Here is a 27,330-nt window from a genome sequence, read left to right as displayed (position 1 = left end):
TGAGACGGGAAGTTCAGCCGAGGTATTGCAAGGAGCAAAGCAGTTTAATTAGGAAGCTATTCAGTTATTTCTTCGGAGGAGGACCAAAATATCGAAATCATTTTTTTCACTTCTCCTGGCCTTTTCAGCTGATTAAGCTGTTACTCAGCTATTAATGTTACTTGGGTACTCACTGAACCACTACAAACCTGAGAGAGACTCGCGAAGAGGAAAAATTTCAACGTCCGCTGAAATTTTCGCTGCCATGAAACGTCAAATGCAGCCCGCCGTTTTATGGCTTCAAAAGTGAAAAGTGTTGTATTATTACACTTAGTTTTCATTTCGTTGTGCGGTCAATATTTTTACCGAAAACGCACTGTAAATAAATAAATAACTGAGGTTTTGGTATTGCTAAAGAGCTTTACCGAAAAAACTTGAAAAATAGGAAAATCATAAATATATTTATCCTATTTTTACCGAAATCGTCATTTCGTTTACCGAAAAACTGTATTGTAGATTCGACAGAAATAAGGACAAACATTTTTTTTAAATATATTTTTTTCAATCTCCAAGCGTCGCGACAAATATTTGAATAATGTGCTGTGTTCATAAACATCGCAAGAATGCGACACATGTCATTATGACAGTTATGTCGGGAACGAGTCACACGTCGCGTGTCCCACACGCGCTTTCCGATTTTTTTGGGCGCGCGACATCGTTCAGATTCACTGTATACTGTAAACTTTTACCGTACTTCAGTACTAGGACTATAATGGTTTACCGAGCAAATGGTAATTTGTTCCAAACACAAAACATGCCGCCATATTTGTTTCAAAGTGGAAAACGACGCGTTTAGATTGTGTCCAATGCTTTTAATGTTATGTGTTCGGGATCATGGGTACTATATTTTTTTTAAACTAAGTCAGATGACCAAGATGAACGTTTGGTTGTTATCCTTAAGTATGATAAGTAGATTTTCCAGGAATTTTCATTCAAGGGCTGTATTTTAGGATGGAGTTGGATGTTTCGTTGCGGGATAGAATTGCCAATTCACGATTCAGATAACAACGTCCAGCATATTCGGAAAAATGAAGTGAATCCTGCTAATGCGAATTTTCACTCCTGAACACTGTGATTGTAAAATTGTGTACCAAATGTGCATATTGCTATTAATTTATACACGAAGTGAAAACGAGAACTCGAAATAAATTAAGTTGTTTCATTTATCATCATCAGTTTTTTTTTCTTTTTATAATCTGGAATGGAATTTCAAATACCGACTGCTATTAACAATACGTTCGGTAATTAATTTTACAATTTGCCCGGTAACCGTTAACGAACGGTTTGTAATATTTTGACAGCTGTTTTTTTATTTAAATTTCTGATCGTTCGGTGATTCTTAACTTTACCGAACGCATTACTGAGCGCTCAGCCAAAGACAAATTTATATTTCGGTAAAAAAATTACCGGAGTCGGTGATATTTTCTAAGTGTGTGTGTGAATATATTCACAATGAACTGTTATTAAAAACCTCAGTCGGCGGAGCAGTTTTTTCCAAAGCTCCTGATAAATCTAACCACAAGATTCGTTATTTCTAATGTCTGCTAAGTTTGCTGACATGAAATTTCACTCAAAAGGCTATTTATGATTCGGTGTGATGCAAACGCAGTCATTTTTTGCTGAGTGGTTCATTTTAGGGTAATCCACCCACCCCTTTCAGCGTTATGTATCAAAGATTTAGGGGAAGCTGGTCCAATTCGGACCCTGTTCTAATTCGGACCATCAAGCATTTCTCAATACTGCCGCTACTGTAAAATAGATTGAAAATCTCAAAATGTGTGTTGGTCCAATCCGGACCTTTTGATATGGTTCAATACGGACCTCTTGATTTTCAACGAGCAGTCAGTCTGTTTTATAAGCTCCACCCGTTAAAGTCTTCTTGACTTGCTAGAAAATCACAGAAGTTGTAATATTGATGGATGGTGCCTTTGTTTCTGATGCGGTCAAGAAAAAGTCTTCGAAAAAATCTAAGAAATAAACCACAAAAAAAGAATCAATAAACCAGCTACTTGAAAAGCATCTCCATTAATACCACAGCCTATTTTGGATACAGCTTTCCAATATTGTTTTTGACTATACGATACGAGTTTACGAGCGCTGCAATACAATCAATTTTCCCTTAACCGATAGAATGCCCTTTGAACTTGAAACTTTTCAGTTTGGTTTCATTTTATAATAACTTCAATCTAGCGTACTTTGACCCTAAAACGTGCGTCAATACTTCTCCAACTTGATGTGCAGAGACTCGATGCTATCTCTTTCAGTTTCCCGAACAATTTTACCTTTTTAACCAGATATTTTCATGCCATGATACAATATGTTAAAATTTCACAGTATGCTGGCTTATTCCTATGTATTTTGTCAAAATAACAAAAATCTCCAAAATTAAAAAATGTGTTCTTTATCTCGGTATCTCCCATATACGATGGTCAGTTTAAAATAAAGTAAGGGATAGTTCACAGTACTCAATTTGGAACCAGCATCAGATTTCATCCATGTTTTTTTAAATGAAATTCAAATTTTACTTGAGCTAGTTCTGACTCGAACTAAATTGGAATTTTTCACGCATTGAGTTGAATTTTTATGCTTGCGCTTATAGAAGAAGTTCAACAAGCTTTAATACCAAACAAATCGGAGTTATATTTGATAACCGTGGTGGTCCGAATTGGAACAGGGTTGGTCCAAATCGGACCTTTTGGAGAATTTTGTTCAAACATGTCTAGTCATGTCCTGGTAGGAGATATCACAAAACTCTCTGAGAGAAAAGTGTGCGCGCTAAATCAGGCTTTCAAGAAAATATAAAAGTTTTCATGCCGTCCATGGCCAAAAAACTGTTACTAGGTCCGAATTGGACCATGTTCCCCTACTAAATTCTGTGTAATAGTTATTTATTATATATCCTAAATCCGTGTGAATGGATATTGAATTTCAATTTACCAAAAGATTTCAAATAGGGACCATTTTTATTCATTGTGACAACATCGATGACTGTACTGTCGCACACTGTAAAAGCGTGCAAAAAATAACATTTATAGGTGGTATTATTTTGAATTTGATCTAATTAAAATATCTTCTTCCTAGCCGCCGTGTATCTTTCCATGTAGGCATCATGTCCATCTAGTTCGGCAAATGCCTTGGAACTGAACAGGTTTCCATCAACTGAAAGATTACATATCTGCGAATCCTTCAAAATTTTCGAAAGCGCAGCAGTGGCTTGCAAGCAATTCTCCTCTATCCGGAATGTTTTCAGCTTCGGACATAAGGCAATATTTTCCGACACTTCAGATATCTGATTTTGATTGACGTTCAGTTCCGTAACTTGTAGACTGCTAACTTCCGGAGGAATCAGGGTAATTTTATTTCGCGACAAATCCAACAGGTCCAGTTGCTTCAAGCCACAAACCATTGTGGGAAATTCGTTGATTTGATTGTTGCTAAGATTGATCTGCTTCAGGTTCTTACATTGGCCAAGTTCTGGTGGCAATCTCACAATCAAGTTGTTCATGGCATTCAGAGTTTCCAGTTTGACTAGCACTCCAATAATCTCCGGGATCGAAATAAGCCGATTACCAGCTACGTTCAGATGTTTCAAGAGTGTAAACTTCCCTAGGTCATCCGGTAGCTCTGCAAAACGGTTCTCAGAGAGATCTAGGGTTTTTAAGACATTGGGAAATGCTTTCAAAGCCGATGGGAACTCGTTTAGTCTCATCTGGGAAATTTTCAGCACCCCTGTCTTCTGCGCCGTTTCAAAATGTTGCTTGACTTGCTTGTTACCCATATCTAGAAGATGAACAGTTGTGTTAAACAAAGTACAAATAACTTTTCAATTTTATATTACTTAAAAATGGAAACTTTTTACAACTTTCTTGAAATCGACTGAACACTGATCGGAATGAGTAACAACAGTGAGAAAATTGTAAATAAATAAATCTCATAAATCTATAAAAAGCCAAAATCATCCGCAGAAACGTCATCATTACACAATCATCATCGTCATCATTACCATCATTACATGCACACTCAGAAATAAAAATAGTCTCAGAGCCATGAGAATATATACACACCTGAGACGAGACTCGCGAAGACGGTCTTCTTTTTCTGTGATTGCTGAGTTTTTTTTTCTTATTCCACTTTGTGTTTATACCAATTATGCGCATGCTGTTCAAATCCTCACATGAACCTCTCAGCAAAATATGATTGAGTTTGCAACACATCGAATCATAAATTGCCGTTTGAGTGAAATTTCATGCCAGCAAACGTAGCAGACATTTGAAATAATTAATATTCTGCTTAGATTTATCATCAACTTTGGAAAAAACTGCTCCGCCGACTGAGGGTTTTAATAACAGTTTACTTTGAACACAATACTTTTCACTTTTTCAGCCATAAAAACGGTGGGCTGCATTTGACGTTTCGTGAGAGGGGAATCTGGGCTGCATATGACGTTGATATTTTTCCTCTTCGCGAGTCTCTCTCAGATACACACTAGGCCGTCCCTTATTTTTCGAAAATGCGAAATGTTATAAGTTCGTCGTTATAAAGTGCTCGTTTTGGTAAGAAAAAAATCAGGTAAAAATTTGAAGTCCGTACGTGGACGCTAAGTGGTCCCCCAACGACCCTAAAGGTATTAGGTGTAGATGACCCCCTGCGCCATATCGAGCACGCTGCTCTAGTATACGCAACATGAGTACGAAAAGCCACTAGTAACAAATTGATAATCAGCATAGAATTTTAAGTAGAATAATATTTTGTACTGTAGATATTTTCATAACAATGCACGCTGACCAAGGGGGTGGTCACTCTACGCAGTGTGCCTTGCACAGCAATGGCACATTTCGGCGCACTGACTGGCACACCTTACCAAAGTAGGTTGCTATAAAAATTACAGTGAACTGAAATTTCCGTCTCAGCAATCATTGCGTTTTCTGAGTTGTTTGCTATCTGTCGAATACTTCGACTTCGGGTTCAAAACTAACTTCCTAACACTAGTGTGTTTACAATTATATATTTTTTTATTTCAGAACGAACGAATCTAGAGTGGCCCCATTCCAGCAGAGCCCAAACGATCTGAAGATGGTGGAATCGGCTGTGCTCATGTCCTATACTAAATTCACAATAAATAATATATTATATTACAAGATAAAAAAAAGCGTCAATGTCACTTCCAATGACGGGGAGATGGGTAAAACATGTAGGAGATCTTGGAGATATCATCGTCATCGTATACGGACATATATGTCCCGAGAATTACAGTGATCTACATATGACATACGTCTTACTGCATTGCGATTTCATCGTAATGTTCTCCCAAATCTCCGCATCCCTCTCCCTTCCAATACGATCCCGTACATAATCGTTGACGCTGCGTGCTGCAGTTTTTCTAAATTAACGAGAAGCCAGTTTTCTAAATTAACGAGAAGCCAAGTATATGTAAGTCTTCAATGGGAAGATTTAGAAAACGACCCACACGAATTCCTGTCTCGTGTTGTCCTAGAATTCATGCGCACCATTTTCTAAACCTTCCCACTGAAGTCTTACATTTACTTGACTTGGTTTTCTCGTTAGTTTTCCCTGTGATAATGTAAGTAAACTGTATCCCGGAAAACAACCGCAACATTAAAAAACACATGACGGGAAAGTAATGCAAATTTGAGAGACAAGCCGAAAAAGAAATGAAATGTCAATGCTTGCTGAGAACGTTTTTCCATAATTTCAGTTCAATGATTGTAGTATTATAGCACGTTTGGCACGCTTGGTACACTTTGGCGCACTGAAGGCACAGCTGTGCCGAATGAAGTGCGTAGAGTGACCTTCCCCTTGACGCTGACATAAAATTCAGAACTGCAAAGGGATCGTTCAAATATTACGTAACGCAACAGGGGGAGGGAGGTGGTCTTCCGTAGTGTTACGGTTCATACGGTTCATTTAAATTTCTCATGCAAAAGTGGAGAAGGAAGGAGATCTAAAATTGACAAAAAATTATCGTACTATTTGAATCATCCCAAAGAAAACTTTATGCTGCTGCGGTTCATTTTATGCTGTTCATCAACGCGCGTAGGACAATTTATTACTGGTGGCTTTTCGTACTCATGCTGCGTGTACTAGAGCAGCGAGCTCGATTTTGCGCACGGGGTCATCTACGCCTAATACCTTCAGGGCCGTTGGGGGACCACTTGGCGTGCACGTACGGACTTCAAATTTTTACCTGATTTTTTTCTTACCAAAATGAGCACTTTACAATGACAAACTTATAACATTTCGCATTTATGAAAAATAAGGGACGGCCTAATACACACTTAATCGCGCTTTTTCTGTTCGGTATTTTTTTTTTACGGTGTTCAAACCGTAAAACACAAAAAATACCGGGTTTTCAGCTTTTTCGGTGAACATCACTGAGATTCAGCTATGCTTTTTCGTATTTTACTGAAAACGGTGGTCACTTGTGTTGATGTTGCAGAACTTTGGAGACGAAGAACAAGACGCGAATGTAACAGGAACAATAACGTTTATTGAAACACACGTCTGATGCGATTGGTGGTTGAAACAGGAATAAGAAAAAAGTGTAACAACCCTAAGTTGCTAGGTCCAACTTACTCCAGGATACGGTTGTCAGGGACGTAGCAGGGTTGTTGAGATAGGGTTCACGATTGCTTTGTTTTTCAACACCCCCTCTCAATCGGTGACTCCCAGTCTTGAACGTAGATCTTGGAATCGTACAGTATCCAATGATTTCGTGAAGATGTCTGCTTCTTGATCTGCAGTTCCAATAGGCTCAATCGTCACGGTTCCAGCAGCAACATGGTCCCTCAGAAAATGATGTTTGATATCGATGTGCTTGATTCTTTTTGATTCCATGTTTCTTGCCAGTCCAATACAGCCACGATTATCTTCAAATATTGGAATTGCTTCTGCCTTTGATTTGCATTTCAAATCTTCCAGGAGACCGCCCAACCAAATCGCTTCACTTACTGCAGAGCTGAGAGCAACATATTCTGCTTCACTAGATGAAGTAGATACGGTCACTTGTTTTCTACTTGCCCACGATACGGTTGATCCGAACACCTTGAAGACAAAGCCAGATACGGATTTTCGATCTTCTTGATCTGATGCCCAATCTGAGTCCACAAAGCCAATCAACGGAGCTGATGATTCATTCCGCTTGTAGAGCAGAACCAAGCTCGCTAGTGCCCTTCAGGTATCTCACAACGCGCTTCAAGGCCTGCCAATGATGATCCACCGGATTCTGTTGGTAACGTCCAAGGTAACTTATAGTAAAACAAATATCAGGTCTAGCACATAGCATCTGGTACATTAAACTGCCTAGAAGTTCTCTGTAGGGTTCATTCGTTATGCTTCCGGCTCGGCTCAACTGTAATCCTTTTTCCATAGGCGTTTTCACTGCGTTGCAATCTATCATGCCGAATTTCTTCAGGATTTTTTGCGCATTGCTTCCTTGGGACAACTTTAGGATACCTCTCTGACGATCGTAATCCAATTTAATGCCAAGGAAGAACTTTGCCTCGCCGCAATCCGACATTTTGAACTCACGGGACAATTGTTGCTTCAGGTGTTCAATGGTTCGAATGTTTCTGCCAATGATAAGTAAATCGTCTACATACAGCACCAGATAGATTTCATCGTTCTCCTTTGTTGAAGTGTACAGGCAATAATCTCTTTTCGATCTTGAAAAACCTAGCTTCAGCAACACCGTATTGAGTTTTTCATTCCAGCATCGTGGAGACTGTTTCAGCCCGTAAATAGACTTCAGTAGCTTGCATACTGTTCCTGGCGCTGCCTGCACTCCATCCGGTACCTCCATGTACAGCTCTTCCTTCAGGTTGCCATGGAGAAAGGCCGTCTTCACATCCATTTGATGTAGATAGAAACCATATCGTACGGCCACAGCGAGCACCACACGTACTGTTGCCAAGCGAGCCACAGGAGCAAACGCTTCTTCATAATCAATGCCAGGACGTCGCAGAAATCCTTTCACCACTAACCTTGCTTTGTGTCGAATTGCTTGTCCACATTCGTTTTCCTTCAATCGGAATACCCATTTGGATTTCAAGGGCTTAACACCTGGTGGTCGTTTCATCAGTTGCCACACACGATTGGCCTCCATCCAATGGTCACGGTCATCACTCTTTGCGATATCATTAAAACACTGAGGTATATCTGTGAATTGTGGAGAGCCAACAGCAGTTGCTTCAAAACCAGTTAAATATTCCAGCAACTTACCCGGAAACTTGCGCTCCCGTTCGCTACGCCTCGTGGACGATTCATCTGAATTGCTGTCCCGTTCTTGTTGCGAAGGGAGCGCGGTGGGTAGTTCATCATCGTATTCGCTATCTTCAGCTTCAATCATTTCAACGGAATTTCGCGCTTCGTTTTCTTCTCCAGATACGAGGTAATTCTTGCTTTCCCCCTCTTGATCGGACGATGTCAAGATCATTAAAGGAATATCTTCAGATTTGCTACTATTGGACGCATGTTATTCGTATGCGTCCAGCTTCATTAAACTTCACATCTCGAGCAATAACGATTTTCCGAGAATTCCTGTCTCATAAGCGATATCCATTTGAATCGTATCCGATCATCACCAGTTCTCGACTCTTCGCATCTAACTTCTTGCGATATTGGTTGGGGATCCATGCAAATGCTTGAGAACCAAAAACTTTCAGTTTCTCCAAGTTCGGCTTCTGTTTGGTCCAGCATTCCGTCGGGGTAAGATTCCTCGGGAGAGCAGAAGTGGGACTCCTATTCATCAAAAACGTACCTGTTAGAACTGCTTCTCCCCACATCGATTTAGGCATCCTCGAGTCAATAAGCATGCTTCGAACTTTCTCCACTAGGGTTCGGTTGAACCGCTCCGCTACCCAGTTTTGTTGAGGGGAATATGAAACGGTCGCTTCTATTTGAATACCTTTAGCCTTGTAGAATTTCATCTGATTTCCGGAGCAATATTCTCGACCTTGATCTACTGTCAACTTCGATATCGATGCTCCAAACATAGCTGTTACCATCGCTTCGTACTCTTGAAATTTTTCAAAAACTTGAGACTTTTTCTTCAGTAGGAACACCATCGCGAAGTGTGAATAGTCGTCGATAAAGCTGACAAAATAACGGTGACCATCCCATGACGCGGGCTCTATAGGTCCACAGACATCAGAATGGATTCTTCCGAGTGGTCTCGTTGCTCTTTCGCGCTTTCCATCAAATGGTTCTCGACACATCTTACCTTGAACGCAAGCTTCACAAAATTGGAGCTTCTGAGGCTTAAAGTTCAGTCCTTTGGCCAAATCTTCCCGCACCATCATCTTCATACTATTCTCAGACAGATGACCTGAGATCTCTCCTACCTGCTTGGCTTCAAGAAATTGGCCATCCTTAGCCACGTTGATGATAATTGGCGATTGTACTGATTTGACGGATATGAAATACGTTTTCTTGTTCACGAGATGGTCACTCGATCCAGAGTCCAACTTGAACACGATCTTCCCGACGCTGTCTCGCTTAGTAACTGCACGGTCCGCCATGAACACCACTGGTTTAAAGTTCTTGCCACATTTGCATTTCCTTTTGCTTTCTTGCAATCTTTCTTCATATGCCCTCTTTTTCCGCAGGAATGACATTTTCCATTGAACCGGTTGCCTTTCTTCTGGTTATCGCCAATGAACGCTGCCGGTTTGTCTTCCACAGTATAGCTTCGATCATTTCGTTTCGATTCTTCATCGATCAAACGGGTCTTCACTTCGTAGGTAAGTTCGTTCTCCGGCAAATTCTCTAAAGCCGTCACCAGAGCGTCGTATGATTCCGGAAGCGTTAACGCCAGAGACGAGCAAACATCGCTTTCTTCCAACTTCGATCCCGCCATGCGTAACTGACGAATCAAATCTTCAAACTCCAGCAGATTAGTCCGAACCGAGGCGCCATCTTTCAGGTGCAATCTTGCAATTTGCTTCCTGATTAGGGTCTGCCTACCTGCTGATTTCTTCGCGAATGTATCCTCGAGACTTTTCCACATTGCTTTTGCTGTGCCCTTGTCCCGAATGCAGCCTAGGTACTCGTCTGCTACGAAGCCCACCAAAATCGCTTTGGCCTTCCTGTCCGTCTCGTGGAACTTTGCCGCTTCCGCAGCCGTTGATGCGATTGGTGGTTGAAACAGGAATAAGAAAAAAGTGTAACAACCCTAAGTTGCTAGGTCCAACTTACTCCAGGATACGGTTGTCAGGGACTTAGCAGGGTTGTTGAGATAGGGTTCACGATTGCTTTGTTTTTCAACAGCTTGTACTGAACACATCGTAACATTCAATCTTTACCGAACAAACTCAGTTGCAGTAAAAAATCAGTAATGTTGAGTAACGAGATTTCAGTAAAAAACAATTTCTACTGAGCTATCGTTAAAATATAATAAAAACATTGTTCTGCGAAACATGTCAGCCAAAACGGACGCGGCATCAACGGTGATGAATATTTTCTGATCCGGCAAAGTTTTGTTACCCAAATCTAGCACCCATCAGGTCAGCTGCTCATGGTAAGTACACTCAGAAACACGGGTAGTCACAGAATGACTAAATTTTAGTAATTTATGACTATTTTCTATCTGCCTCTCTTTCATTCTGCAGGGAATTTTATTCCTGTTTGTCAATTCACCTGGCGAAATGACATAAAGTGTAGAAATTCACAGCAGAATAAAAGAGAGGCAGATAGAAAATAGTCATTAACGCATAAACTTTAGTAATTCTGTGACTATTTTTATTTCTGAGTGTAGGAATAATCGAATATCTGCGACGTATTCCGATGAAATTTGTTGGAATCAGAACTGGACTCACTTTTCTGTGCTGCACAATGCTTGAGGTTAAGTTGAACCGCTTTTTGCATGTTCAACGTAATATTGAGACAGAAGTTTATTGAGTCTTGGAACTCCACAAGTTGACCAGCTAAGACAAGTCTTCCCAGTTTCAGATTGTGTGATTTAATGCAAACTATTTGTCGCAAATATTCGATTTCTCATTCTGTGAAGAACCTTACCATGAAGAGCTGCCCAACAAGCTAAAGATGGAGACAAAAAAGAGTGGATAATTTGACTGAAAATAACATACACCATAACTGAATGACTGTTTCATGAATCCTGGATTTTGTTTTGGATATTAATTGAAAAGTAAAACAAATTAGAAGACATTTTCGGAATTTTGGTTAGCCCTCCATAAAGCTGAAAACATCAGCAATTAATAATAAACAAACATTTACTGAAAAAGCCAGTAATATATACGCTTCAAAAAGTACTGACTATTTCGGTATGTTTTGACAATTCCAGGAGCTTTGAGAATTACGGAGTTTTCAGTACGATCAAAAAATTACTGAGATAACTCTGCTGTTCAAAAACCCAGTAAAATTTTACCGACTTCGGTAATAAAATCTAAGTGTGAAGGCGAGAGATGACCGATTCGATGGAGTCAACATGACACCCACCCACCCCCTTCAGCGTTATGAAATATGTGAATGGGCCCAACAGCTATGCTATGGAAAGCCGTAACAAGGGATCATCATATAGTAACCACAAAATTTGATTTTTCTTATGGTTCCATGAGTCGATATCGAGTAATGGAACATTGACTCATGAAGATTTGACTGTAGTATACTGTCGTGAATCGCAAGTCAATCCCATCTGTAAAAAGTAGGCATTGAGAAAATGGCTGTGACATTTTCAAACTCGTTTTACATACGATTATACAAACAATTCCAGAGGATTTAAACATGTTCAATACTTAATGAAACTTCCATAATATGCTTCTTACTACGATATCTTTCCAAAAAAAAATAACAAAAATATAAAGATGGTCAAAACACAGTTCATTTTTGTGTTACACGGTGCGGTAATCTGTAGGGTAGGGGAAGGGGTGGTAAAATGAACACCTTAAGGATATCATCTTGTTTCTGATAGAAACACGAGAAATATGTATAGTTCTGTTGCACAAGGTCAAAAATAGGGATATTATCTAAAGCAGCAACACGAATTCAAACTAAAATAGCCAAATTTTCATATATTTCTATCGCTAGCAAAAAACGATGCGAATGTTCATTTTACCTGCACTATGTGGGTAAAATTAACAGCTGTTGGTGGTAAAATGAACATCATATAAAAAACGTGAGCAAAACTAATATTTTTTAAAAATTTCATTGCTTCCACGAAAATATATCTATAAATGATTGTTACCCATTCAAAAAGATATTCAAAAATATCAGATTTGGCATCATATCATAACGATATTCACCTCACTGAAAAACCTCAAAACCTGCGAGCTAAAAGTTACGCCAGCTCTAGTTTTCAAACGTGTTTTTCTAAAATCTAAGCTTTTGTTGATATTTTCACTTCAATTGACCTCCGTATCAACCCGAACACCCTGATTTATGCTCTAAATCGCCCGTGCACGATGAAAATTCATTGAAATTTGTTTTTTTTTCTCGGGAAAACGCACGATGTTCATTTTACCACCCCTGTTCATTTTACCACCACTTCCCCTACTGATATGCGGTTACTTTTCATTATGGGACAATCTTTTCTTAAGGCGACACGGGAGACCGTGTTATTTTCTCTATCTTTCGTCTCACTCTAGCAATAATCATCAAAACTTTGTGGAAGCAAATCTCGAGTTTTAGTGAACCGATGAAGCTGAAAATGTATTGGGTTGTGCACTACATTTATAGAATCATAGTGATACATTTTCGCATCGATATATGGAGTGGTTCTTGGGATTTGCTTCTTGAAATGGATAGGGTGATTATGATGACGTCCCGTGCGGCCTTAATTTTTCCGAACAAATCATATTAGGGCTTGTTCATTTATTTCATAACGCTAAAATTGGCAATTTTGGACACCCACCCACCCCCTCGTGACGCTTTTTGTATTGATACTCTACAATTTTTGTATGAGCCGTAACAACGTTCGGACACCCACCCACCCCCTAAAGCGTTATGAAATTTGTGAATGGGCCCTTATCTCATCACTGCAGCTGAAAGAGCAAAGATATGTTGAAAATTGAGCTCAATAGGGTCCTAAAGCCCTGTCCCAATTTTAGTGCCAAACGCTTGAGTTTAGGCCAAAAACACATGTTTACTCAATTTTCTAATGTTTTCCGTTGGTTTAAGCCCAAAAAACATTTTTTTAGATTTTGTCACATCCTTTGGCTTAAACTCAAATTTTGGGTGTATTTTGTTTTCCGTGTCCCTTACGAAATGTCAGAGAGGAACAACCCCCGTGGTCGAACTAAAACCCCTGTGGTGTTTTTGTCGACTAAGCGAACGTCAAACATGATCTAAAGTGTCAAGGTTCATTTATGGACCAAATTTTTAAATTAAATTTTAAAAATGATATAGCCATTATTTGAGCGGGAAAAATTGCTAAAGTAGTTACAGTAACATGCTTTTTCGTGTTATTAAATAAAAACAAGATTTTATTAAAAATTTTAGGACCCAATTGAATTTTGACGAAAATGCAGATGGGACTGACTTGCGATTCACATGTGTGTTTTACTCAAATGTGAGTGACCCATGACTAGCGTGTTCATTCTCATCATCATCATGACTGATGATGAGATTTTGTTTTTATGAGCCATTTTACGAAGCAGGTGAAATGACAGGAGACCTGCACGGAGACGGAATTCAACTCAATTTTGGGTTGTTTCAACGCAATTCCGTAGTTGAGCCCAATAACTCAATTTTGGCTAAATTTCCAAAGTCCCCACTAGGTAGTTTGGCTTTAATTCCATTAGAAAAATATACTCAATTTTGGGTTGATTTAACGTAAAATTGAGTTCTTTCGACCCAAATATAAGAAAAGTTTCATTTACCCAAATTTGGCTTATTGGGCCAAAGTACCCCCATTGGGTAGATGCAGCTCTCTCTATTTTTGACAACATTCGTGTGGGAGAAAGAGAAAACCGAGAGATTTTGGGTTGAAACTATAATCGATATACTTAATTTTGGGTAAAGTAAACTCAAAAATTAGGTAAAAATATTTCTCCGTGTGGGATATTTCAATCATCGTCGTCAGTTTTCGCGATGATGATGGTTGATGACTGTGCGCATTTCTAGCGTAGCTTTTCATATAGGCGAAAACTTAAATGGAGACAAATTATTAAAATATTTTCGATCACAAAAGTGTCTTTCTATGTGAAATACGGGTAACAAAGAGGTAACTGATACAACAACTAAGTGTAATGTTGAAGTAACGAACATTTTTGGATCTCTTTTTTGTCATTTTCTCCATGTCCCCGTTTGGTGAGATGAGGCGTTGTTAAAAATCACGCTGGATTTAATCCCAGGTCTCCTGTCAATTGACGCCGTTGCGGCGATCAGCTGTTCCGAAACGTCTTGTAAAATGGCTTATTGCCAATCATCAGGAAGACAGCTGACAGATTGCATTTCGGGTGGAAAGGGGTGGCCGATCAGGCACATCAGGCACCGTGACTGTTCTCTTCTTTGTGTTTATCGCATCATCTGGAGGGGAGCGCTCCTGGCAGAGGCCACTTCCAACTTTCCAACCCTCTCGGCCAGCACTATCTATCTTGTAAGGCGGCTCCTTGCGGTGGAAAGCATCCAACATTGTGTGTGATTATTGTGTTGGTTTACAGTTATCTCTCTGATTATTGACTGTTATCATTCGTTCCAGGTTGCAATAAGGTGGATTTAAGAGGTTTATTTAAACTGGTCTGAACCGTCTGAACATTCGAAACACTGAAGGGAGATTCATTCCTACATCAAGTATCTCATTGCTAAGGTAAGCGGAAGCTATTAACTAGATGTGTCTTTATGCACAAAAATGTATCTGTATTACAGGCTTAACATTTAAAATTCAATGTTGGCTAGAAATCTTACGATTCTATACGGAAGTCAATCCGGAACGGCACAAGACCTGGCCGAGCAGATATGGCGCGATTCCAAAATGTATCACCTGAAAGGGGCCGTTTCCGCCATGGATGAATATGATATTGCAAAATTGATCGACGAGCGATTTGTCGTCATGGTGTGTTCCACTTATGGCCAAGGCGAGGAACCGGACAATATGAAGCGATTTTGGAAGTTCCTTCTTCGGAAAAATCTTCCTTCGGATTCACTGCGCGGAATGTTCTTTGGAGTGCTGGGATTGGGGGATTCGCGATACCCAAAGTTTAACTATGTTGCGAAGCGTCTCCACAAAAGACTACTTCAACTTGGTGCGACGGCCCTACTTCCAGTGGGACTTTGTGATGATCAGCACGACTTGGGATACGGAGCAGTTTTCATGCCTTGGATTACAAACTTCTGGAACAAGTTGATCGAGCTGAGTCCAATTCCTAACGGATTGCAAATATTACAAGAGAGCCCTCGGGAGTATCGATGGCTTGTTGCGCCCTTTTCCGGTCCAGCTAGCGAAGAAAACGACATGTACGCGGATGTGAAAGTTGATAATTTGTTCGTTACAACCGTGGAAGAAAATCGACGTACAACAGCGGAAGACCATTTTCAAGATGTGAGATTCATTACGTTTACGAAGAAAAGTGTCAACTGGAGTCCAGGCGACGTGGTATATGTTCGCCCCCATAACTCCCCCGAAGACGTAGATAGACTTTTCGAGTTGTTCCAAGAGCATAATATGAAACTGAACAAATCTACCGTTGTCCTGGTGCAGGAAATCGATTCCGGTAAGTGCAATTTTACTAAAATCCATGATTCATGTACATAGGGGCAATATGAACATACGGGGCAATATGAGCCACCCCGGTTTTGACCTCTAAAGCTAAGTATGCTGTTTCGCTCAAGAAAAGTAAAGAAATTCCTTGACTGAATAGGTCAAGAAATTTCCTACAGAGAGCCCCCTTTGAAGTGACATTTCTTCTCAACTGCGTACTGCGATCAGAAAAATGTGATTTTCTTGACCATTCCTTGGAAGAAATTTTCCACGTATCGAGATAGGCGATTTCTTTTCTTGTCAGTAGCAAACCAGTCTTAAAACAGGGTTTTAATGTCTAGTGTCGTTATGATCTGCTAAAGGATGCCTCAAATAGCCACCACTATAAAAACCGTAAGAATATTCGTTTGAATACTCAAGATATTTACAAAAATGTACAAATTTTTCCTTCGTCATGAAAAGCTTATAATTTTGGCATATTTTAATTAAGCTTATAAGACAATTATATTTATAATTCTGGTAAATTTTACCAATCCATTGAAACTTCTGATCATAATGAACCGTTCGTGAGCGAAATTAGATTTGTTCGTAAACAAAATTATTGAAAAACAATATATTATCACAGACAAACAGACGTAACACTTAGAACAAACCTCGATGAAAATCATAGTCACGAGGACATATACGCCCAATGCTAAAAACATACTAATGTTTGGCCGACGAGCCAACAGATGGCGGTAGTGTGTAAACGTCAAACGCGAACAAAAACGATGCGAGCGCTGCGGGTGGTGGATTGGCCACCTACCATATTTTTGAATCGACAGTTGAAAAGGTGGTCGATGGACAATGATGAGAGTGTGACGTCTGTTTGTCTGTGATATTATTTTCAAGATGAAGGGGCGGGGCAAAATGAGCCACCTAGATTTAAGCAAAACAAACCATGTTTTGAACATAAAAATGCATTGCCTAAATATGCCAGATTATTTTTTTTACTGCATAGTCATCTTTATGCACCATTACAAGTGGAACACTTTGCTAGAAAATACGTTGAACCAAAAATCTCAATTTAGTACTAGTATAACATGGTCTGTTTACTATGTATTATGTATCTTTAAAAAATAACCCGCTAGAATCAATAATTGTAAGCAATTTCCTTTCCAATAATGTACTCTTCACTATTAACACTTCTCTATACTGTTTTAAATAAAAAGCATTCGATTGAATGAGGTGGCTTATACTGCCCCATATGGTTGGTGACCACGTATAAAAACATGGTTTTCCAAAAACTTTCTGAAATAATTTGCAAGTTGATGTTAACATTAATTATCTACATAACATGGAAGATAACATTTTATAGTACAAGTCACTTGAATTTAAACCATATTTTTTGCTGTTTTTTTATGCATTCCATGACGTTTTCTTTAGGTGGCCCATATTGCCCCGATCACCCCTACATTCTTACAACTTATTCAAACCATAACATAATCATTGGCATGGTATATTATTTCTATTGAGTAAACGAATGGATTTACGCTTTAGCTGTGTTGTTATATTCACCAAAATGGCTTTGATGAGGGAATTTGACGGGCAGCGCTAACCAGTTTTGTTGCATAGGATTCATCGAATGTACCGCGATTGTTGCACCATAACCAGATTCATTTCCCGAGCGCGTGCACGGAAAGAAATAACTATTGTGATTAAAAACAAATCTGTAGGAGAAAATCAACTGATAATCATTGTCGTTCTACTACTATCGTTGCGTGAAAAATTATTGCAAAAAATATTAATAAAAATAAAATGTTTTTGGAAGTGCGCAACAATGGTAACGATGTCTGATGTATTCGCAGTTCATTCTTATTTTCCATACGCTCTTCTATAATTATTTTAATCTACTTCGATACCGTCGATCCGCCTTCAAACCGGATGGCGGATTATATCACTCAGCTCATCGCAATTTGTAGTGTAAAGTGTCGCTAATAAAAAAAAAAAAAATCGCAATTTGTAATTATGCATTTAGCATTGCTCATCATTCATGTAACTTTCATGTACGTGACGTATATATGCTACAGTAACCCCACGCAGTTGAATCACCCACAATTTATGAATCAGCTGATTTTAGAAGGCAAAATTATTACCAAACTTATCACAAAACGTCACAGAATCATTTTTACTGATAAGCAACACATAGTGTTCAGTCGTTTCAATGCTTTTTATCTAAGTAAAAAAGCTCTAAATCGCGGTTTGTACCAACAATATTACTAAACTCTTTTTGTAGCTATTTGGGCTGTATTTTTTGGTAACTTTGTAAGCCTTGTGGCTATTGACGCTTAGCTAGAAACGATGTTTTAAAGTATGTTTCAAAGATTTTTTGTGAGAGATTAAACCCCAGACAACATGTATAGATTCAATAAACATAGCTATGAAAGATAAATGCGTATTTATATGGATTTGGCTATGATTTTTGAGTAAAATAAATTGTGGGAAATATACACACCAGTCACAGTTTATGAATCAGCGTTCAAACTACTAGTGCTCAGGATTTTTATAAATGATTCTAAGTTTCAAATAATTTCCAATGTTAAATTTTGTTACGGGAGAGCAAAAGTGGTTAGCGACCGTTCATAAACTACGGATTTTTTTTTGTGGAAAAGGAATCTGAACATACAAATGAATTTCCATGATTTTGAAAAAAAAAACAAATTCTTATGAAAAGTTATTTAGGGGGTTATAGTCTTATATGGCTATTAAAATTCCAGACGTTGTTTGTGTAAGGGTTCAAAGATTATTATGTTGAATAATTTTTGGACAAATAAAAAATCCTAAATTTGCGAGGAACAAAAATAACCAGTATAGATGTAAAAAATGTAAAGATTTTTTTAGTTACACCTGATAGGCTACTGTGTTTTTGTGTAAAAATTTCACCAAGTAATTTCTCCATAATATAAAATGGATTCTAACCATTCCGCATATGATATCTCATATTTTTCCGGAGTCTAGAGATTCATAAATGAAATGATATCCTTTATTGATTCCATCAGGAATTTCTTAAAAAACTTCTCAATGATTCATTTTCATTGGCTCTTCAAGTAATTCTTCAAGACGATAAGTCTAGTATTTTTCCAATGGATTGTTTATTGCAAAAATGTATCCAGGGATTCGTCCAAAAACTGAGTAAGTTCTCCAGATACCCCAGAAAATTCTCCTAGAATACTGTCGATAATTCCACAACGTATTCTTTTGGAAACTTTTGCATGGACAATTCCTCAACGATAGTTTTAATTTTTAATGCAGTTTTCTAGAATTCTTGCATCCTATTAGGGATTATAGAACAGAACCGCCCAAAACTTCACCCCATTTTACGGTACGTTTCTGAATGTCCATAAATCTGAATCCCATTTTGAGGGAAAGGTTATTTTTTCTTTAAGAACAAATAACATATTTATTCATGTCTGTTTTTAATGATTAAATACACTTTCAAATCATTTTATAAACCTTTTATTGTTGTTGATTAAAACTAAATAAAAATCACCAAATTTCTCTATTTTTTCGTATGTTGTTTACACATTTAGAACAAACAGATAAAACAATATTTTTAAAATATTTTAAGTGTTTCGAAGCCATACTACCTATGTTTGAAAATAAATTTTTAATCACCTAAATTTAATCATTTGTTATTTATGTATTTTAGAGCATTTCTTAAATCTGGAATTATTTTTCAAAATTTGGAAAAACCTGGAAATATCAGGGAATTTCAATTCTGCAAATGAGTAGACACCCTGTTCTGGAAATCCATCCAAAATTATTATTTCAATCCTTCTGATATTTTCCCCGAAATTCTTCAGTAGTTCTTCCGTGAATGCCAGTAATTTCCAAACGAAATTCCGAAGGGAATTCCAAAGGAAATTTCAAAGAAAATTCCAAAGAAAACTCCGAAGGAAATTCCGTAGAAAATTCCAAAGGAAGCCCGAAAATAAATTCAATTGAAAATTCCAAAGAAAGTCCCAAAATAAATTTCGAAAAAAAAATGCAAAGTGAATCAAAAAGAAAATTTCGAAGGAAGCTTTAAAAGAAATTCCAAAGGAAATTAAAAAAAAAGACAACGTGAATTCCAAAGAAAAGTACTAAGTAAATTCCAAAGGAAATTCCGACAGAAATTACAAACTAAATTCCGAAGAAAACTTCAAAGTAAGATTTAAAAGGAAATCCGAAGAATGCTCCAAAAGAAATTCCGTTTAAATTTCCGAAGAAATCTCGCGTAACTTTTCAAAACGGCCTATCTAACAATTCACACATTTCGAGTAAATCGAGCTTGAAGGTTGTGAAAATATATTTTGAAACTGTATCAAAATGAAACAATTTTTCCCCACTGTGTTGCTTGTAGACGGAAGCAGTGTAATAGAGTTCAACGTATGAAATGAAATTTTGTCAATTTATTTGGAAATTACACTGAAATCTATAAAAACATCAGATAGGACGTTTTGACCAAAAATTTGTACATAGGATAAATCACATAGGTCGTTCTGTTTCAACAATTGTTACATTGGACATTAGGGTGCGGCTTATTTTTCAAAAGTTCCCAAAACCAAAAATTCGTGTGCTCTACTGAATTCAAATCACATTAAAAGAGAAACCTCAAAATCTGAGCCAAAAATATTAACATTTAGAGGTGGCGCAAGCGCCTTGAAGGTGAATTTTCAAGTTATAAAAAATGACCTTCAGTGAAGCAAACATAACTTTGTTATTTTCCAACTAATTTCAAATCTTTTAGCATCATTATCTACAAAATTAAATTTATGAAAACTCTGTAGAACATCAAATTTGTCTAAAATCAAAACTAGTCATAGTTTAAAATACTTTTATACAAATTTTTACTCATTTTACTGAAAATTTCAACTTAGTTGGGCCATAACTTCTTGAATACTCAATCGATTCCGAATCTTTTTACATGTTTTTGAAGCAAATTTAGTTGTTTTCAAACTGTTCATACAACACATTTCTCCAAAAAATGGTTTTGCTTAAGTTTTTTACCAAAAACTATCCAAAAGCATGAATTTTTAATGAAAAAATCAAATTTCTTTTGATTATTTAAGCTTTTTCGCCAGAAATTGCATTTTTTCTATAAAACTTAAATTTAGAAAGCATCTATCCTTTATTACGAGTTGAATAGCGCATATATTTTTCAACATATGCAAACATAGTTTGGTTTCAAAATTATTTAAAAATTGTTGCAAACTCCTTCTCAAAGGTTTAACAAATGAGAAAAACCAGTTTCAGCTTTAGAGATAATATTTAACTGGCAACAATTTGAAAAATCTGGCATTTTTCGTTAAAAAATCATGTTTTTGTGCAGTTTTTGCTGAATAACTTGGTCAAGACATATTTTTAGTGAAATGTGTTGTGTGAACAGTTTAAAACCAACTAAAATAGCTCCAAAAGCATGTAAAAAGATTTGAAATCGGTTGAGTAATCATGAAGTTATGGTCGAACAAAGTTGATTTTTTTAGTAAAATGAGGAAAAGTTTGGAATAAATTACTTTTAACTAAAACTTTTTTTGACTTTAGACAAATTTGAAGTTCTACAAAGTTTTCGTAAATTTAATTTTGAAAGTATTGATGCTAAAAGTTTTAAAATCGCTTGAAAAACAACAAAGTTATGATTACTACTCTGAAGGTCACTTTTTATAACTTGAAAATTCACCTTCAAGACGCCTGCGCCACCCCTAAATGTTAATATTTTTGGCTCAGATTTTGAGGATTCTCTTTCCATGTGATTTGAATTCAGTAGAGCATACGAATTTTTGGTTTTGAAAACTTTTGAAAAATAAGCCGCACCCTATTGGACATTCAATTCTGTCATTTTGTTTCAGTTATAGTAACATCGGATATTTTGATTTGAGCACACAACAATCATGTTTTATTTCATTTTGTATCCACGTGCGTTGAACTGCTTCAACATTCAAGTTGAACTGCTCATTTTGTTGCGGTGTGATAATCGCAGGCACCAGCTGTGCTTTGTTTTTATTCATTTGAAGAAGAGACGAATGACCTTGGGGTTAAAGTCTCTCACGAACAACAACAATTTGATTCATTCAATGCCACGCCGTCACTTCCCCCCCCCCGTCTATGTGTCCTATGTAACAACAGAAGGAGGGGAAACGTTGAGCTGTATTTGGGACTTTTTGCTTTCTCACTGTTTCTCTCTCTCAATATTCCCCTCGTTTCAATGCTGGTTTCGCCCACACTTGTTCGTGTGTGAGTTACCCACTGCACGACGGGTGGTGACGACTGTGTTGAATTCGGCACCAGCCGTCGGCGCAAACAAGAAATAGCGGTGGGAAATGACGACGATGACGGCGCCTTTGATTGTGTTGTAGGAAACCAATGCCAAACAAATACATACAGCTTCTCCGCTCTTCGGTAAATGATTGCTCTGCAAATATATGTGCGCAAGTCGCGCATGCACGTTGCTCGTGTTACTGCCGTGAAGCATCCCAAGAAACATTTGCCTATTTTATAATCATTTATTAAGCAATTTTTCACAACTACATACTGAATAGTTGCTTTATTATATTACTTTGCTGCTGCTACGCACACATTGTTCAAGCAAATCTGGCGAAATTATTAAGCTTCTTATCATTTAGTGACTGTAATCATATATTGTAATGATGTTTATTCAGGTTTCACTTAGCTTAATAAGGATTGATGATTTAACAACGCTAGTTTAACAAACTACATTATTGCAGTTTAATTCAGCATCATGTTTAACAACATTTTAATTATTTCCAAGTGAAGCCTTTGTTCAGGCATTGTTCACACAAATTTGGAGAAGTTTTAAAGCGTGTCGTTGTATATTGGCTTTATTCTACAACTTCAAAATTGCTTTATAAGCATTCAACTCAGCTTTTATACAACTGCCACAAAATTGATTGAAAAGAAATAAATGACTAAAAATCGCTAACACTGTATACATCAAATGCAGTGTATACCTTTACCATGAATTAATAACCACACTTTTAATAATTACCTGAATACTGGATTCAAACTCGAGACTTTCCCATCGTTAGCGGTATACCTTGCCATCTGCACCATCCTTGAATTCATATATCAGCCTTCCAGTGCCCAATATAAACCTCTTGTAGCTGATTATTGATCATGCATAAGCTTCTATTCAACAATAACTAATCAACACGTGCTATGCTGATCAACAACTGAATAAGCGCATTACTTCTGCTGCTGTTCAGTACTGATGCGAGCTGAACACAGAGGGCTATTTATAGCGCACAGTGAGAAAATTTATTTCAATGCTGGTCAAAAATAAAGTTTATTCACAAAGTAAAAACAGTCTGAAATGATTAATCGAATTTCATAATAAGTTTTAACTTGTTTAAACTTTAATTGAATTGTTTATCCAACTATACTAAAATTCATTTATTAAATGTATAATATTTCTACTAGGTTAATATTTTAATTAATTGTCGCACTTTTTCCATCTATTAAACATTATACAAATATAAAATATATTTCAATCAATAATCCTATGTCAGAAGACTGATTCAAAATATTTTCTAAACATATTTGAATATTGTATTGAGAAAGCATCAGTTATTATTGTATCCAACATGTTTTTATATATTAGTAAGTTAGTGACGAATTCGCCAAGGGCGAAAAACCACTCAAATAAAGATAAATAATAATAATATTAGTAATTTGAACATTGCAATACATTAGGAATACAACGCAATTTTTAGATATTTTGTCCATTTTTCAAAAATTTGGCTATGGTGTGACCTATTTTGTAAGGCTTCTTTGTTGCTGAACAATCTGTTTAGTAATCGTTATTTTGGACTTCTTTGGATGACCTGCTCGGATGATATATCTATGTTGTATTAGGATTTTATAAAATACCTATTCAGCTTTTAATCATGTTCATGTTAAACATGGAAACAGCTGAAGTGCGAAGCAACCAAAACGTTAGTTCGTCTCCTGTACATCTGTTTACACAATTATATTTGTTTGGTGGAATATTGGCTCTTTAATAGAAGGAAAAATGACTTGTTCAACTCATTAGTAAAACAATCTTGACAAGTCGGCAGAGATTTTTTGGAGAAGTTTAATAAGTGTTTATTCTACTATTATTCATTCCAATGAAAAATGTTGCACATTGACTTAAATTTGGATCTAAATACCATCTTCTCAGCTCTTTGTAGGGCATTTTTTCAGCTGTCACCATTATTCGAGGGGGACGACACAGCTAAATCTGCCAAAAGCTATAAAAAAGGATTGATCAACATGTTTAGATCAGTGTGCATGCATGAGATTTTTCTATCTGCCTTGCACTACACCTACTTCCGAAAACTGTCGAGCGCTGCTCAAGATGGAAGAAGATGCGAACAGATAGAATGAGATGTGGGACGAAAAACGACAACAGATGCGAATCCTTGCGCAGTAGGTGTAGAAAACAACTGATCGCCATTTTTTCAAGTCGTAAAATTCAAAATCCAAGTAAAGTTCACATAAGCATTATACGTTTGTTGCTAAATGGTAAGTTTTTTTCAATTAAAAGGCTAGTGGTAGAAAGATAATGTTTACCACATAACATTTGCAGGAGTTTTGGGATGCCGTTGAAAAGGAAGTGGGCCGGATCCTACATTCCGTAAAGAGTGCCCTAGAATATACGGGATACTTGAATGCGGCACTCGGAGACATTGGAGACGACGAAATCGCAAATATTGAGCAGGATTTGCAAAATATTTCAACCACAACTGCTCCTAAGGAACTTTTGAAATGCTTCGAAAAGTTTGGTAACCAGCCCAAAGATTTTCGGTTCCTGGCTGGTGAAAGGGCCATTCTGAAGTTACTAGCAGCCACAGTCAAAAGACGAGGAATCAATCATTTCTTCAGGAAAGAAAGAAAAGCTGCAAATTCAATCGCAACTATTCCAGGACTTCCTACTGCAAAAGTACAAATGGAACAAGATATGGAGCATGCAAGCTTGATTCGTCAAAGGGTGATTAAATATTATCAGACAAGGTATAATACACTTAAAGAGTTTTCATCTAAATATTTTCATCCTAACACATTGTACATGCGATTTCTAGGTCCGGTGACTACAACTTGCAAGAATTTCTCCAATCGTTAGAAAGGATAGTAATATCTGTTTCGAATGAACAACAAATCATGATGGCAAAACTACAATGCCCGTTGTGCCCGGCAGGTAGTTTAATCACTTGTCGGCCAGAGAAATCAGGACTGTGGAAAATTTCAAACTTTGTCGCACACATTAAAAATGTGCACAAATTTGTTTCGGAGGAAACAACAGAAACCCGTAAAAGACCAACCGTTGAACGAAAGGCCTTCGCAAGGTCGGAAAATTCAGAAGAAAATGCAGAGCCATCATCTTCAAAATTCGTCAAACTAACACTACCGGAAGTGCGGTATGATGTTCAGTCGGAAACAACAGTGCTTGAGAACTCACCAGAAACGTTGCAAGATGAGAGCGTGCAAGTTATAGATTGCAACTCACACAGCATCATAGCCAATTCTTCTAAGGCCGATTGGAGTGATGATAATTCCAAGGATCCGCTCGCTGTATCCCAAGTAAACGGTGAGGCTTTCGATTTAATTATCGAAGAAATTGATGCCACCGGGTTTGAGCAACTATTAAGTGATTCCGAGGTGAGATCCGAATCTGAAGAGGTCGTCGAGGAAACCATGTCAGAAGATCTACTTTCAAAATCAAATAATGACATGCAAAGTAGAGTTTTAAACTTGTAGAGTGCTGCGATGAGGCCGATCGCAGTACGAATGATTCCACGGCCAGTCTGGAGCTCCAATTGCATGTTGCTAGTAGGTCGAATTCTACTGTACCTAAAGGGATGCGATATTCATCTTTGGAAAAGGATTTTTACACATACAGGTTTGTAGTTAATATTCGTTACCTACCTTTAGGTGCTATATACTGCCCCTAATCGCATAACCGTCCCAGTATATAAGAAATACCATAGAACATGGGACAATATGCGAATAAGACAGTATACACATAGAATAGTCCGATTTCTTCACCTTCGTTTAAGCCGTAAACCACGTTTATCCATATTGTTAAACTAGGTTTAAGGCATAAGCAGTGGTGAAGAAACCGCTTACTAGTTAAATAACAAGCAGGGCTGGTAGCGAAAAGTGTTCACTCAAAGATTACTCAAAAGTTTACTCTGAGAATTCCATTGGAGAATTTTTAAAAAACTTCTTTCAAAAAATGTATATATCCATTGAAATTTTCCTAGAATTGGAACTTTTTTATTGTCATTATCGTTTTTTTTAATCTGTCAGAAACTTTTTACCAATTCGTGCATTTTTCTTAAAATGGTTAAAATTAATATTTTTTATTAAAAAAGTAACTTGAGCTAAACACAAAAAAAAATGAAAAAATAACTTGAAATTTACATGTTTAAAAAAAAGTAACCAAATAACTGAAAAGTGACTCGCTACCGGCCCTGAAAAAGATATCACTCTACGTAGAACTGAGCATTTATTATATTTCAGATTCATTCAGGGGGGGAGAGAGCTTTATACGTTTGAAAAAGCAAATGCACCCTCTCCTCATATTAGGACTTTACAGCGACACCTTAAAAATCAAGCTTCAGAAATGACTGAAGGCTGCTTGATGATAAAAGAGCTAAAAGCATACCTTGAATGCAACGGATATCCTCCACAAATTTGCTGGAGTGAAGATGCCACTCGGATCACAGGAGGCGTTGAATATATCCGATACAGATCAGCTGAGTGGTCTTGTTGCAACACTAGACACTAATACTGGGTTACCAATCATAGGACTTTTTGACTGTTCAACTCCACAAAAAGTTATTAGCCATCTTCGAAAGTATCCTGTAGGCAGAAACGTACAGTTGGCCATGGCTCAACCTATAGCAACTGGAGCATCACCGTTTTGCTGCCTATACTACTGTACTGATAACCGATTTGATACAGAGTCAGTTAAAATTAAATGGCATCACGTTGAACAACAGCTTCAAAAAGAAGGAATTGAATTGGTTGCAAAAGCAACGGACGGTGATAGCAGGTTCATTAGAGCTATGGTGGATGAGATGGGATTCGCCACAGAACAGCTTGGTAGTTTTGGAAGTTGGTTCATTGGCAGCGAGTCGGCCATATGCATTCAAGATCCAACACATTTGGCGAACAAAATGCGAACCCGTCTCATGAATCCGAAAAAACAATTGATATTGGGTAAGAGTGTTACAATTCAAATAATTTGTTTTTTTTTTCGAAAATATTTCTTACAATTTCAGGCAACTACAGTGTATCCCGGATACATTTGCATGAACTTATATCATCTGTATCAAAAGACCAACATGGACTGACTCTGAATGATTTAATGGAAAAGGACAAGATGAAATTTAAACCAGTAGAAAAAATGACCCAGCGAAGAGTGATTTCCTGCTTAGATAAGATCCCTGACAGTACCGGTACTGCAGTGTACTTAAACGCGATTAGTCACGTCATGTCATCGTACATGAATGCTGAACCATCGCCGTTACAGAAAGTGTACAATATTTGGTTAGTTCATAATTAATTATACTATAAATTGAAATAAGAAAAAATATATA

General features: G+C 37.4%; 2 protein-coding genes across 5 annotated transcripts in view; one reads left to right on the top strand and one right to left on the bottom strand.

Moving 5' to 3' along the window:
* Positions 1-3,043: 3,043 nt before the first annotated feature.
* Positions 3,044-3,992, bottom strand: LOC5567404 (leucine-rich repeat-containing protein 57). Its single transcript, XM_021854974.1, has 2 exons — positions 3,878-3,992; positions 3,044-3,819 (listed from the first exon to the last, which is right to left on the bottom strand). The coding sequence occupies exons 1-2, from the start codon at positions 3,972-3,974 to the stop codon at positions 3,101-3,103; spliced, it is 816 nt and encodes a 271-aa protein (XP_021710666.1). The 5' UTR covers positions 3,975-3,992; the 3' UTR covers positions 3,044-3,100.
* A 10,465-nt stretch (positions 3,993-14,457) lies between these two features.
* Positions 14,458-27,330, top strand: part of LOC5567407 (NADPH-dependent diflavin oxidoreductase 1) — a 39,004-nt gene continuing 26,131 nt past the window's right edge. Inside the window, exons 1-7 of one of the 4 annotated variants that reach the window (XR_002502654.1) lie at positions 14,470-14,645; positions 14,711-14,818; positions 14,878-15,722; positions 24,652-24,739; positions 24,808-25,625; positions 26,249-26,950; positions 27,013-27,280. Coding sequence is in view for 3 of the 4 variants with exons in the window: in XM_021854943.1 (XP_021710635.1) it covers positions 14,897-15,722 (826 nt within the window). In the remaining variant the exon portion in view is untranslated. Of the gene's footprint in view, positions 14,650-14,710; positions 14,819-14,877; positions 15,723-24,651; positions 24,740-24,807; positions 25,626-26,248; positions 26,951-27,012; positions 27,281-27,330 lie in introns of those variants that run through there. The other 3 variants (XM_021854943.1, XM_021854945.1, XM_021854939.1) reach the window with 3 other exon arrangements.

This window comes from Aedes aegypti, chromosome 1 (genome assembly GCF_002204515.2).
Source record: "Aedes aegypti strain LVP_AGWG chromosome 1, AaegL5.0 Primary Assembly, whole genome shotgun sequence".
NCBI classification, from domain to species: domain Eukaryota; kingdom Metazoa; phylum Arthropoda; class Insecta; order Diptera; family Culicidae; genus Aedes; species Aedes aegypti.
The sequence above is the reverse complement of the archived record's forward strand: the minus strand, read 5'-3'. Positions and strand labels throughout refer to the sequence as shown.